At 40.6% G+C, this 15,674-nt stretch overlaps 1 protein-coding gene across 1 annotated transcript; it reads right to left on the minus strand.

The window, feature by feature from the left end:
- Positions 1–2,439: 2,439 nt before the first annotated feature.
- LOC131227418 (NADH--cytochrome b5 reductase 1-like) lies at positions 2,440–11,349 on the minus strand. Its single transcript, XM_058223224.1, has 9 exons — positions 11,141–11,349; positions 6,905–7,046; positions 6,718–6,808; positions 6,111–6,188; positions 5,844–5,924; positions 5,592–5,681; positions 3,961–4,026; positions 2,791–2,877; positions 2,440–2,687 (listed from the first exon to the last, which is right to left on the minus strand). Exons 1-9 carry the CDS (start codon positions 11,244–11,246, stop codon positions 2,595–2,597), a joined length of 834 nt encoding a protein of 277 aa, XP_058079207.1. The 5' UTR covers positions 11,247–11,349; the 3' UTR covers positions 2,440–2,594.
- Positions 11,350–15,674: the final 4,325 nt, after the last annotated feature.

The following is a 15,674-nucleotide window of genomic DNA, read 5'->3' on the forward strand; positions in this document are numbered from 1 at the left end:
ATGTTGTGGCCCACCTGAGGTGCGAAAAGGCCTGATTTTAGGCCGAGAGATTAAATAGTAGCCCACTTACCACCCGATTGAAAGATCTGATCTTCCATACGTGTTGCATATTGGCAAGTGTGCCTGTCCGTTGATTGGTGGCTATCGAGCATGTAAATTTGCAACGGGTCCGTTCTCAGCTTATAAAGTCTACTAGTTTGATGGCCGTGATTACAGATGTTTGAGAGCTGAAAGAAATCAAAGACATCCAATGAGATGGATCTTGTAAGGACCATGAATATTTATAAGGAGATCTGAAAACGATTCGGTACCGAGCCAATATTTATAACGAGATCTGACAACGTACTGGTACAGGACCTTTAAGATTTCTTTGACTTGGCTGAGAAGATCAGAAAACAACCGTGCACCATAATCGCTAAAGATCCTTAACAAGCTAGGAAACCTAGTAAGGATTTGTCTCCTCCAAGCATGTGATGAAGAGCTTGGGATACCATGCCAAATACAATTAATATACACAATACAACATTGATTGCCTTAGTGTATATTTCATCCACTCATGCCCAATTACAATGCAGAATATCTACAAGTTTAAGTTAGCTTAAATCGCTACTATCCAGCACCACCATTACAATACTCTTAAAAGTAATATAAATATCCGCAACTTTCTATCATCATATACCTGGATCTACCAAGTACTTACTAATTATTTACTAAGCTTCTTTTCTTATTTTGTTTATTTACTAATTATACTAAGTTTCAAGTACAAATTAATAAAATTGATATTATTAACCTTATTTTTAATTATGTTTATTTATCTTTATTTTATTGAGAAATACAAGGCCTATCATGATCGTTGAAAGAAAAATCCTTAACATGAGATTAAAAAAAAATCATTTAATAGGACTAACCCCGACCCTTCTAAATTGCCTGTCATTGTAGCCATTGTTTGCTGAGAAGGTAGCCAATTCCACAGATTAGGTCTTAATTAGTCCATCTCAGAGCCAGGGTTCGATAGAACTTAAGTCAATTATAACTCTTGCGTGCCTTTATTATCCTAATTGTACACATTAACAGAGTTAAGCCTCTATTAACACACATAAACTCATGTTTGATTGAATGGCAGAAACGTCATGTGATCTGCTGACCATCTGCCTCCATTGAAAGACATAAAACAAGGGGAATATATATATATATATATATAAAAGGTTTTATACGTCGAGCTCATGGGAACTCCCCATGAGGTCAAGCTGTGTGGGCCCCACCATGATGCATGTCAAACATCTACCCCATCAGTCAGATGCACCATTCCATGGTGAGCCTAGGGCTTAAAAACCAAGTCAATCCATTACTTGTGGGGGCCACACCACAGACAAAAGGTGAGAGGGGTTACCCTCCATTAAAACACTCATAATCAGTTTTTGTGCCCACCGAGATGTGCTTCAAAAATTCAGCCCATCCATTATGTGTTTCCCACTTGGATGAGGGGTCCGACCAAGTTTCAGACGCATCCAAATTTCAGGTGGATCCCACCAAGTGCTTTTATATGTTTTAGGCATGTCTTCACGTGATTTTAGATGGTTCTAAATATGATCCACGAGTGCATCCTAGATTCCTTGGACCTGGACCTGGACCCAGACCCAGAGCCGAATCTAACACTACGGGTTCCAAATGTGGATCCAGACCCGAACAGCCTTACCAGCTGCACAACAACGAGTCGCTTCTTTTGATTTAGTCACCCCAGCCGAGTTGACTCGGTGACTCAGGCATTTGGTTGCAAAACACCATATGCAGTTTAGGGAAGGCCTGTTTAGATGGCAGGAAATCCCGACTTTTCGCAATTTATATCTGAAAAATATCTGAATCGAGAAAAGTCGGATGGTGGGAGCACCATTCTTCAATTCACCTCATTCCCTCTCCAGCTCCAGCAAATCCAATCCAATTTTATTGGAGTGGTGGGCACACAAACAGGCCTTTACAATCACAAAGCTGTCAAATGCTATCAAAACTAAAATACAAATCAACAGAATTATGCATCCAAACACCACCTAAAATTGTGATTGATGAACGCCATGCCTCAGCCGGCAGAGAACAATCACTGGATGGTGGAGGGTAATAATCAATTCTAAGAATGAACCTGGTTCGATCTTATGATGAATAGGCCTTGCGGCTCGCTAGCCCAACATCAGGCAATCACATCACACTCTTCCGTACACTCCTATGACTCTCATTTCCTCTTTCCACTATGATGCCTGCCTTTTATCGCTCGCAACCGAACAACGGATTCGGTTCAACGTCTATGGATTCCTTTACATGAACAATGCTAAGGTAGGGTCTCTGACAGGCTCTTAACACAGAAGGGGTCAAAAGATCTTGCAATTGGAGTGCCATCCCTTCGTAAGGAGTGTTTGGGGTAGGCATTCCCTGGGTGTAGGGACTTCCTTTGGGGTTCCAATTAGCTACTGTAAAATTTTGAGCCAAAATACGTTTTCACAGTCTCAAGATCATGCATGAGAAAATTTATGACACGAGCATCCAAAGAGCTAAAACCCGCTACAAAATTCAAACACAAGTCTCTTGAAAAGAAGAGATAAGAATCAGAACTGGAACTGCATCTCCGCAGCATATCCCAGTGCTTCAAGGTGGGCTGCCATGGCCTTGTTCATTGGAGGTGGGCCACACCTCAAAATCTGCAAATCGTCAGATCGAAACTCAGAATGCATTCAACACACCAAAGATTGTGGAAATTGTACAATGGACAGACATTGATTTGCTATATGGTTCTAAATCTACCTGGATGTCGGGTGCTGGTGCTGGGCAGTGAGCTTGAATCATCTCCTTTGACACGAACCCGACCCCTCCGTCCCAAACTTCAGGAGGCTGGGAAAAATTTAAAACAGACGATACGTGAAAATGAAAGTCACAAATTGAAGAAATGAGCTCACTTGCTATTTGTAGTCAGTTCGATAGATTTTCTCTATTCTGCTCACCGCAAAATAGGGTTTCAGCCCAGTGGTTTAAAACATGGGCCAGACTGGGGAGTCAGACCAGTGGGGACCAGAACCAGCCAACAAAATAGGCCTGGCTGGCCAGTTAAGTAGATAACTGTTTTGTTGAAAAAAAAAAAATGCATAAATCAAAGACTGAACCAACGACTTCCACTGGAAAATCAAGGCCACCTCTAAAAACAATAGGCTAAAAGCAGATTGGTGGTGCATTTGGTTGCACCAAGCATCATCATATTTCATGATTAATCAGCCTAATTTGGCGCAAAACATCACAAACCAAACAAGCCATATCTGTTAATTATTTGTTCTTCTATGATTTTAGATGAAGCAGATTTCTGGGCCAAAATGGGCTGCGCAGGTCTCACCAGTTGCACTGGCTGTTTGACCAAACTGCCCATGAAAATAGTTCAAGGTCCAGTCCGGGTTTTAAAACATTGGTTTCTGCACTTGCAATATAAGACACCATTCTACGATTATAGTGGGAACAGTTTCAATAGGGTGCAATTGCCATATCGTGCCTAAGGCTGATCCAGATCGTTGATCTGATAGGCCTGAACATGGATGGACCATGGTCCAAAATTCACTCAATGGAGCAATCCAGCCTTTGATCCGTGACCCGGCAGTGCATGTTTTTTTAAAAAAAAAAAAGCAAGTAGAGAAGCGATTCCACAATCAATGGAAAAGAGATTAAAGATTGGACGGCAACGATTGTCACAATGGGGAAACTTTTCAGACATGTCCATCCATGGTGGGGCCCATCAGATCGGCACTTGCGGATAACTTGAAACCTTCTATAACAATTAGTTCCTGAAAACAAAGGCTAATTCGTGTTTCTCACTCCAAAAATACTCACAAGAACTCAGGAAGACAGGCAGATTGTGAGACGCAATAACCACCACATGTATCAGGCATGAGATTTTAATAGAGATGTCTAAGAAAGAGGGCAACAACGGACCTGATTCAGAACATAGTATATTTTGAAGCGATTGGGATAGTTACTAGCAAGGCCATCCAGCTCCTCCTGCAAGTGGAAAGTGTAAGTTTCATCAGTGGGCACACAAAATAAAATAAAATAAATGAAGAAGAGCACAATCAAGAAAGGCTTAAGAGGCTGGTTCTGATTGGTTGAGCTGGATGAAGAACGGACTTTCGTTGCTAAACACTGGACGTGAGAGGTTGGGAAGAGGATCCAATCTGCCCATCTAGCAGTTCCTGTCCATATATGTCCCATGTTTGGAAAATTCCTAGCCATCAGTTTCTTCAATCGAATCTATTTTCATCTCGACTATCCATGTGAAGGTCACATCGTCCATATGGATAGGATCACCCATTTGTTTTGGATTTCTACTGCAAACGATTCATGAAAAGGACCTACTAGATGGATGGTGTGGATTCACTACATCTGCCACATGTTAGTTATTGGACAGGCAAATAACCCTTCCTGATCCACTAAGAGTGTGTTTGGTTGTCATGAAAAATGTGTTTTAATGCATTGTTCTCTCAACGAGCACTGTCAATGCTTGATGAAAGCATACCAACAGCTAGAATTTAATATAGTGACCTCCTCAAGTATTCAATAGGCATGAAATTTGCACTTGTATCTGTGATAGCGAGTCTGATGAACAATGTCTTAGGCAATTTCTATGTAATAGCCTAACAGGTATGACAAATACATTATTCCCATAATATAAATTAAAAATCCCAACACCTAATGTTTAAACATACATCTCTCATAATATATAGATTTTTATTATACAATATACATCAATACAGAACAATACATGAAAAATATATATATATACAAAAAATAGTATAATAATTGTAGTACGCAATAGTAATACATAGCGAGACCATACCCAATCGCAAACCACCTAAAAAGATGAAAAAGCAAAGGAAAGTAAAACATAGTTGATGACATAAGCGAGTGTAAAGTTGACATAAGCACAGAAGAAAGGAAATACCTTGTACCTGTTTGTTTTGTTAGAGAAAGAGTGAAGGAAAATGCTTCTCTTTCCCTTTTCCGGTATTTGGTTTGCAATTTCTAAGTAAAACCTTTTTTCCTTCCAATTTAACCATTTAAAACATCAAATGAGAGGAAACCCCTTTTCCCACCAATTGGATTTTTTGAAGGAAAAAAAAAAAGTTTTACTCCCTTGTAAGGAAATATCAATTTCCTTCTGTTTTTTTGTTTCTCCAATAGAGGAAATGTCACATCAATGGTAGTTTTCCTTTGTTTTCCCTCGATCCAAACAGGCAAGAGGTTCTTTTATCATGGGATACCAGTATCAATACCCATTACCCACACCAATTTCTATGCTTTCGTATGTATACTATTAAAAAAACAATGGAGCAAACTTAAGGAAATGTCACATCAACAGTAGTTTTCCTTCGTTTATCCTCAATCCAAATAGGCGATAGAGGTTCTTTTATCATAGGATACAAATACCAATACCCATACCAATTTCTACGCTTTCGTATATATACCATAAAAATAAAATAAAATAAAGAGACAATGGAGCAAACTTAAGGAAACATACTACTAAATGAAGCGGAAAAAAAAGGCTATAGGAAAGTAAGCAATATTACCTTCAGAAGAATATCTTCAAATGTGACATTGGCATAAATCAGATGTACATTGGTGCTGTCTTTTGGATTCTCCAATATGGCTCTAGCAACCTGATGGGCATCCAGAAACAGGTATCAAGGAATACACTATCCTCAGATTTATAGAAAAGCTATGCCGCCAGATTAACATGATTTAGTGTGACCATACACCGCAGTCAGACAATATTGGTTAAAAACAACCAACATGGAATTACAGGATTGTCATAAACTTACTTGAAACATTGGAGTAATGCCAGATCCTCCGGCAAGCATCCCAAATGCTCTAACTTGGCCAGGTTGATATTTGAAACGCCCCTAGAAGCATGCAAAAGAAAGAAAAGATTTAGGAAATCAATGGCAGCAACATAAGTGGGTGCACTTTCACATTGCAATGAATGCATCCTGACCACTGTTATAAATTGGACATAGGTACGAGGTGTCACAAACATGGACATCTATGAAGGTACAAAACCGATGATCCTAGAAAGCATGGAAAGATACCTTTGGCCCCCTTACAGACATGTAATCACCGACACGCATCTCACGGAAATGGTGGGACATTCTTCCTTGTGGATACATCTGCATTTCCTCGAAAGTTGGAGCACACAGACAAGTTAGATAGAACAAAGAACATGCAAATAAGTCTGAGAAACAGAGTGGGGGTAAGCCCACATGGACAACTACACTTGGCTAAACGAGCCAAGACTGCAGGTGGACATTGGAGCCATGGATCATGGGGGACCACCATATAGCTGATCTGACCCAAAATCAAGCAGGTCAACTCATCGAGTGGCTGGTTCTAAAAAAAGGAAAGAGAAAGAAAGAAAAGGCCAATTTTCCACATTCATTGTGCATGTGTTGCCAGCATGATGAGTGAGCCAGCATCATTTTAGGGCCAGATCATCTGCATGGTCGCCAACCTGATGCATGGCTTGGTGGTCTCACACACCATGTATAGAGGTGCATATGGAGTGGGTGTGTGTGTGGAGGCTTAATTAAACACATCTTAAATAACATGACTCAATCCTTAATGAGTTGAACACACATGCACGCATACACACAAAAGTGTGCGTGCCTGCATGACTAAATGAAAGCATATGAGGCAAACCTTTATGACTAGTTCAAAGTATCCGACATCTGAATCTAATGTAGTTGGTGTATAAGGTTTAATAACCTCATCGCCAACACTATCCTTTCCCCTATCCAAGCCAAAAATAGATATTTCAGGATTGAAAACATCAATACCAACCCTGAACACCAAGCACAAAGATCACCCTCAAGAAGAAGAATTTCACCTGCAACTTATATGTTGCCCAATTGGAAGACCCAACACTGACGTGGGTGTAGGAAGAGCAAACCGGAACTTAGCAACATTGTGGCTGAGCTGCACGCGTTCGACAAGTTTGAAACCCTTGAAGTTCTCGGGGTCCAAGCAACCTAAAACAGCAACAATTGAATAAATTAATGAATCGAAGTCCGTAACTTTTTGCTGTAGAATCAATAGAACATGTGAAATTGCAGACCGGTAGATAATTAAATAGCTAATTTCAGAGTCTGAAAACACCCATAACTGCACAAAACTGAAGAATATGTTGGAGGTAGGACAGCATAGGGAAGTAATCAACACCAATATGAAAATGAGTACAAAAATCAGAAACTGAAAAAGAATAGAAAGGGAAGGCATATAAATAAGCATTTTTCTGAGAGAAAAAAAAAAACATTTTTCTGAGAGGTTTTGCTACTCACAATCAACACTACAGATGGTTGCTTGTGCATCTCTAGCATTTCAGTAGACATGGCAATCATCTATGTGCTTGGAACATTTGATCTAGTGGACCACTACATGCATGAGCCATATCCAAAAATCACAGATAGCCAAACTAGCTTATCTGGCTCATTCTGACTATCACGATCATCACCCCTATCGTCTTGAGTCTTGCCCATCTTCATATGGGTCTTGTAGAGATTCCTTTCAATGGCCCTCCAAATGTTACGAGTAACGACAACCACATGTTGGCTACTCAAAAGCATCTCATTGCACGGAAATGTCAATGATGGCCAAGAATGTTCAAGAGACATGGGAAGAGAATTTGCAGGAAGTTAAGAAGGAAATTAGAGCATTCAAGGAAGATATTGCAAATGAATTTAAGGAACTCAAGGAGGTGGTGAGAGCTTTGAGCCCTTGATTGAACAGGAAAAGCTTTATGGGCTTCAATCTCTTTTATCTAGCGCTCCAAAGAATGGCGTGGTTACAAATAGTGTGGCAACTCAAAAGGATTCCTCCTTTGGATTGGTTGGATCTATGGATAAGAGGAATTCAATGGTCAGATCAAAGGAAATTCAAGTAAAACCAAAAGATCAAACTGATGGATGATCCAATTGAAAAGATTGAAGGTTTAACAGATATGGACGATCCGATGGTCAAAGAGATGGATAATGCTACAATCATAGTAGTAAACTCCATAGAGGTCAACACAATAGTACCATCTCAACATCAATCAAGGTATGCAAATCGGAAGCCAACTGTGACCAAGGGGCCACAATCGACATCTAGAACATGGAGGACCAACAAGAAGCAAAGGAAAAGATAGTGTGTGTTTCAACACCATATTATGTACCAGCTACCCGTTAGCCATGTAGGTCTCTACCATCAACTGCCAATGAAGCTGAAGAAGATGGGCAACAAACGAGGATCTTTGCCAATTTAAACTCAAGGACGAGTTTTTTTCAAAACCTGGTGAAATTGATGCAACCAAGTAGCCACACAAGCCGATTGATCAAGATTTTGTAGAAAAGGCCCACATCTTACATGTGCACACTCTGCACGTGTGTACAAGAAAAACTGCCCACTTTCCCGTTTGTAAGTCATCCCTACTTTCCTTTTTCTTTCAAATCTCCACATTAGGAAATATCTTTACTTTACATTTCTTTTAAATCTCTACATTAGGTAATTTCTTTTGATATTTTTATATTAGGCAAGAAGTAATCTTAGATTCTTCTTATTTAAATACTTTAAATACTTTATTTTTTTAAGTAGTTTCTTATTTTTCATATCTTTGCTAGCTAGGAATTCTATTTTTATATTCCATAGTTTTTATTGTAGATCATAAGGAATGATTATAAATAAAGCATAGGCCTATGAAATAAGATAAGTTGATTGATATTTTCTTCGAGTAATTCTCATGGAGGGGTGAGCAATCTCTAGTTCAAGACTAGAGGATTATAGAGCTTGCTCATAGTCTGGCATTCGTGGTCTTTGGCATTCGGTTACAGGATTGTTGGGTCCTTTCCCACAATCTCTTTCTTATTTTCTTTGATCTATTTGCTTCCCCTTTCAGGGTTTGAATTAGCAATGGTTGATTCACACACACTGGATGTGGGGCTAACCATGATGTGTATGGTATATCCAATCCATCCATCATGTGTCCCTTGGTGCTCTCCTAGGGCCCAAAAAGAAAAAATTGGTTGATTGATTCATCAGGTGGGCCATACAATAGGAAACAGTTGTGATGGGATGCCCAACATTAAAAACCTTCCAGATTGTGCGGGGCCCACTATGATGGGTGTAGGACATCAAATACATCCATCATGTGCGTCCATTGATGCTCTCTTAGGGCCTCGAAAAGAAAAGCACTTTTTTTGTAATTTATTAAAAAAAGAAAAAAACTGCGGGATTTACCGCTTCAAGCTCTATGGTGTGAATGTCCACTTTCTACATGGTAAACGCTTTACAAGTTAGCCAAACACGCAAAACTATTCACCCATAAACACATTAACACTTAAAGCTAAAGATGACAAAATGTAAATAGTTTGCTTGTGAAATTCTTTACAGGTGTAAAGCGTTTGCAACTAAAAATTTTACAACCAACCAAGTGACCCTAAAAGAATTTATATTCTAGACAACATTGCATATAGGTGAAAACCGTTTTTCATTGCTCTACATTGTTCATCTGGTTGGCCCTGCCCGAGATGGCATCATCGTTGTCATCGTCATCTTAGCCTTTCTCCTATTAATTTGGGTTCACCTCTTAAAAAATAAACACCCAACCCAAGTTGGACCAAGGCATATGCATGTAGTTGGCTACAAGGAATAGAAGGGAGTCCTGGGATGAATGACAATAGACCAAAAGTCTTCCCCTCCAAAGAATACCATCCACTCAGCCAGTTGACTTTCCCTACCCTATATGGGTCATTGCCTATATTTTCTTCTTAACCATCCATTTACAGCCCAATTATCAAATGTCAAGAATGGTCCAACGGCAAAGTTCTTCCCTGCATCACCTATCTACAGTAGGTCCCATTAGATTTTATTTATATATTTTGAAAGATAAGAATTTTATTAAGGCCGGCGGCCAAGAAACAGGAAATCAACAAAAACAGGAACAAAAGAAAGCAAAAAACAACACAGAAACAAACACTACCCTACAATCAGGGAATCCATTCCCTTATACACAACTCCACCCTATTACACACCCCCTCAGGGCAACCCCTAACATTACAAAAACAGCTATTGTTCCTTTCTAACCAGATTAGATAAACATCCCAAATTGCTAAAAATTCTCACCCTGCCAGTACAGGATGCTCCCCCGAACAAAAACACCAGTTATCGATTTGGATTGAGCAATGTATTTCTTCACCAAATTATCAGAATCTATACCCATACTTGCAAAGGGATTTTTACTGCAAAATTCATCAAGAATTCCAAATTTACCAACCAAAAAAAAAAGGCCTCCACTGATTTTTAGTACAAAAACATGCCTTTCGGACTGCGAAATGACCACAAGGTCCTTTGCATATTCTGTAAAAGAAAGGTGGAATTGAGCATTGTGGGGCCCATATGGTGTGTATATGAAATCTAACCAACCAGTCCAATAGATGCCTCCCACCAAGATGATCCGACGACTCAAAAAACAGGCCGATCCAGTAATCAGGTGGTCCCCACATGAATCCGGGCCGTGTACATTATTTCATATGGTGTTGCCCACCTGATAACAGCATCGACCTGATTTGCAGGTAATCTAATCATCATGGTGGACCACACCTGTTGTCATCAGGCCCCACAATGCTCGACTCCACTACTACTTACAGAGAAACATACAAAGGACATTGTGGTCATTTCACTCTCCTGGAAAATCATTTTTTGGACTTCAAATTAGTTGAGGCATTTTCTTCTTTTTCTCGTAAAATCAGATTTCTGAGAAATTTTGCCTTGAAAATCCCAAATTGCAAAAGTAGATTACAATTCATTAAAATCCCAAATTGCAAAAGCAGATTGCAATTCATACTCTGACCACAACAGCAACAACAATAACAACAACAACAACAAGAAAAGACAGATCATTTGGAGAACAACCACATCAAAATCCCAATCTTGCCAATAAAATATAGAAATTAAAATAATAAATGAATCTAAATTACAAGAAAAATTAATAAACCAACTAAGATTTCAAGAAATCAAATAAAACCAATAAATTCAAAATAATATAAGATAATAAAACAAAAAAACAAAAAATGTCATAAAAATATAATACCCTTCTGCTTCTTATTGAGATAGAAATAAGCAGCTCCGGCGCCGATAGCAACGACGGCAACCGCGATGCCCAAGATCTCGATCCTGACCGTCTGTAAGAGTTCCATTCCTGATCGACGGTCGAAAGTAACTCTTTTTCTTCTCCTCTCGAGAGAGTGAAGAAGTGAATAGACTATATATTACGGAGGCAGATGGAATTTGGTCTACCTACTCTTCTCCCCCATCTCTCTCTCTCTCCCTCTCTCTCCAGAAGGCGAAAGCGTTGCGGTTCTTCGCGCGAAGAGAGATTCAAGAGGTGAATCACGGTAAAAGAGTCAACGTATCCTAAAAGACAAGGGCGCGGATTAGATACTGACAAGTTCAGTATCCAAATCGCTACTGAAGTGACGTCACCAAGCTCTGTGGGCCCATCATGATGTGTTTGTTATATCCATACCGTCCATCCATTTGGAGAGATCATTTTATGCCATGATAAAAATAATGAGATAGATATAAAGCTCAAGTGGATCCCACCATAGAAAACAGTGGGGACAGTGACATCCACCGTTCAAAGCTTCTTAGGGGCCACAGAAATTTCCGATCAAGCTTATATTTTTGTTTTCACTTCATCTATCTCTATGTTAATTTATGAATAGGTTGGATCTAAAAAATACATCATGGTGGGCGCTGTGAATGTTTCAATGGTGGGTGTGACTGATCCCACGGTTTTCTGTGGTCGGTCCATTTGAACTTTAGATCTATATCATTCTTTTCTAATGCCATAAAACGATCTTTACAAATGGCTGGACCGTATGGATACAGTACACGCATCATGGTGGGGTCCACAGAGCTTGGTGACGTCACTTCAGTAGCCATTTGGCTACTGACCTTGTCAGTATATAATCCGCGCCCAAAAGACAAGATCTGTGGGCCCACCGTGGGCCACCAGGTTGGTGATGTGTGGTACACCAGCCAATCCGCTTCGACCCTGGTGTCTGTCTATCGTCAACTCCGTCCAAGCGCCGGGATATCAGATTGCGTACCGAGTTACTCAGTAGGCTCTTATCGTACTGAGTAAACTTAGTTGGGCCCACCTTGAATATATGTGGTCTATCCACTCCGTCCATCCGTTTTTCCATCTAATTTAAGGCGTTGAGCCCAAAATTTATGCATATCCAAAGATCAAATGGATCATACCACTGGAAACAGTGGGGATAATGATTTCCATTGTTGGAACCTTTTTAGGCCCCACAGTGACGTTTATTTTTCATCAAACCTGTTCATAAGATCATACAGACATGGATGAATGGAAAACACAAATATAAGCTTGATCCAAAACTTCCGTGGCCCTCCAAGTATATTTCAACGGGAGACATTCAATTGAACTTTTTCCTATAGTGTGTTCCATTTCAACAGTGGATATTCCTTTTTTTTTTCTCATGACCTAAAATTATCTGTTAAAATGTATGGACGGCGTGGATAATATAAACAAATCATGATAAACCTCACAGAGTTTACTCAGTACGCTAATTGTAGTGAGTTACACACTACGCAATCCGCTTCTAAGCGCCGGGGGTTGCAGCCTTGCAGGGAGTGGATTAGGTGAGGTCGGATCCACCGAGGTGGGTGGGAACCTGACTGGATTGGTCCACACCATACAACCATTTTGAAAGCTCATTTTAGGCTGACCCAAATCAGAGTTGGACCACAGCACAAGAAACGGTCGTGATTGAATCCATGCCATTAAAGTCCACCCCGCCCATATATGGCAAGGAAAAGGCACATGTGTGGAGGGGCCCACCATAATATATTTGTTTATCCACGCCGTCCATCCTTTCTCTAGGATCATTTTAAAGTATGAACCCAAAAATGAAAAAGATCCAACGCTCAAGTGGACCACACCAAATACTCACGCCAACGCTTTAATACATACGTACTCTAAAATTATAAACATAGCATACACCGTGTAACATTAAACCATGCACCATCCAATTTTAAACATAGATCATAAGTTGCTTCGTTGTAAGTAGCTTATCTACTTATTCAGCTGAGGTAAGTATGTTCAGCCGTCAACTACATACTTATCACATAAAAAGATGAAAACTATGTGTATCATAATTAATTATCTCTCAAGTTTGTTTGGGCCTCTCACATCCATCATTCATCATGTGGGCCCAACCTTTGATGTGGACCATTCATTGCCTGGCCCTCATCTCTTATGTGGGCCATCCATCACATGGGGCCCACTTGGAGTGGTCCATTCATCATTAGAGGCCAACCTTTAATATGTACCTTTGATATGTAGGGCCCACATTTGACACTGGTCATTCATCATGTAAGGCTCACTATCAATGTTATTGTCTATCCTCGGGGGCTCACATTCAATATCCACCACCCGTCATGTGGAGCCCACCTTTGATGTGGACAATCCATAATGTAGGCCCCACTTTAATGTAGTGGTCCATCATGCGGAGCCTCCTCAAATATGGATCACGCGTCATTAGGACTGACATTTGATGTGGACCATCCATCATGTGGGGCCCACCATTATTAATTACCATCATGCGGAGCCCACCTTTGATGTTGATTGTCCATCGTGTGAGCTCCACCTTCGATGTGGGTCAAACATCATGTAGGGCTCTAGGTCATTCATCATTAGGGGCATACCTTTGATGTGGACCGTCCATCATGTGGGGCTACTTCAATATAGGTCATCCATCATGTGGGGGCCAGTTTTAATGTCCAGTACTGCGCATCTTGCAGAGCCCACCTTTGATGTGGATCGTCTGTCATGCAAGCCCTACCTTTTGAAGCGGGTCACCGATCATACTAGCCTGCTTTGAATATGGGCCTTTAATCACTATGAGTTGATGTGAACCATCCATATGTGCGCCGACATTAATATGGGGTCACCCTTTATATGCACAAACCTTTTATGTAGACTGTCCTTGTGTGAGCCCCACCTTTAATGTGGAAGGTCCACCGCATGGGCCGCATGGGACCTCTTTTGACATTGACCCTTGTAAAGAGGCTCCTTTGACATGAATTGTGAGAGCCATGAGTTAAAAAGCTCGAAAAAGTTACATATTAAGTAGCTTCAGGCACATGAGTTATTTTTAGCATAATGCTTACTAAAATAATATGATTAATAGTAATTTTACGATATAATTTTAAATTTTGTGTTACTAAACATTTAAATTGGAAATCATAATTTGGACAATTTTATTTAACTTTTAAAAAAAAAAAAAAAAAAAAAACACCCACACAACCCCAATAGGAGAGTACATCGAGTCGAACCAAGTCCAGCTCGTGTTAGCTCGACTCGGCTCAGCCATTGGCTGACCTCGGCTCAAACTCAGAAAAAACAAAGGGTCCATGTACGTACCTTCCTTGCCACCGGCCACACTTCAACACCCCTAACCCACACACACACGGTAGTGGGATTTCACCACTTCTGGATACTCAAACACTTGACCGGTTGTTAAAACTCCTCAGAGTCTACCACTCCGAGCATGAGTAAAGATCCGTATGCAACTCATCTACATCCTACGTATGCAACTTTTTAAGTGAATTATTAAGTACCTGCGTGTCAACCTTAACGCATACCAGTGTATCAAAGGGAAAGTTAGGATTTCAACAACCACGGTTAAAAACCTTACTGGGTCCCACCGTGACGTCTTTGTGCCATCCAACCCGTGTCCCACCATGACGAAGGACAGAAACCAGATATTAGCGTCGTCTAAGACTTCGGTGGGCCCCAGGAATGTTTCCATGGTGGGTGTTTCCATCGCTACTGTTGCCTATGGTGTGGCCCACCATGGATCGGCCTGATTTGTGGGGCAGTGGATGCCACACACACATGCATCACGCAGAGCTTTTCGTTGAAGGCACTACCTACGAGTGAGTATTACGAACAATCCACGTGACGTCCGTGTATAATATCCATGTACGATGGAATGAGATTTGCTGCTCCCCCGCGCGCAGGAAGATCCTGCTGTCGGGAGCCACGTGTGGCCCACTGAGACTTCGGTGAGAAATCCACACCGTCCATCGGTTTCTCTATCCAAAATTTAAGTGGACCACACTACAGGAAACAGTGGGACCATTGAAAACTCCATGGGCCACCACCATGGTATTTATATGCCATCCAAATCTTCATATGGTCACTATAACTGGGATTAACTGACATGAAAATATTATCCTGATCCAAAACATCTGCTCCCATCAGTGTTACGACGGCGGTCGTTTCATCCTCATCCTGTAGTGTGGTCCACTTCAGTTTTGGATCTAGCATATTTTTGAGGTCCTAATATCATACGGAGAAACTGATGGAGGGGGTGGATTTCTTACAAACATGATCGGTGGACTCACATGGTTTCCAACCGCAGGAACAACTTGCCTTATGTGCCAGAACGGAGGTGTAGAGCCATTCCAACGCAGCAACGAGGCAGCATTATATTTTAATTGAGACCGTCCATTGGACTTCCGTGATGTTGATTATAAATGGTTAAAAATTTAACTGAGATAGGTGTTGCTTTTATTTTAATCTCAGTCAC

The sequence above is a fragment of the Magnolia sinica genome, chromosome 15 (genome assembly GCF_029962835.1).
Source record: "Magnolia sinica isolate HGM2019 chromosome 15, MsV1, whole genome shotgun sequence".
In the NCBI taxonomy this organism is placed as follows: domain Eukaryota; kingdom Viridiplantae; phylum Streptophyta; class Magnoliopsida; order Magnoliales; family Magnoliaceae; genus Magnolia; species Magnolia sinica.

Coding starts and splice junctions, on each gene's coding strand:
- LOC131227418 (XM_058223224.1), bottom strand. CDS start 11,246: ATGGAACTCTTACAGACGGTCAGGATCGAGATCTTGGGCATCGCGGTT. Junction 5,925..6,110: donor TGTCTGTAAGGGGGCCAAAG/GTATCTTTCCAT, acceptor GCATGCTTCTAG/GGGCGTTTCAAATATCAACC. Junction 2,688..2,790: donor CACCAGCACCCGACATCCAG/GTAGATTTAGAA, acceptor GACGATTTGCAG/ATTTTGAGGTGTGGCCCACC.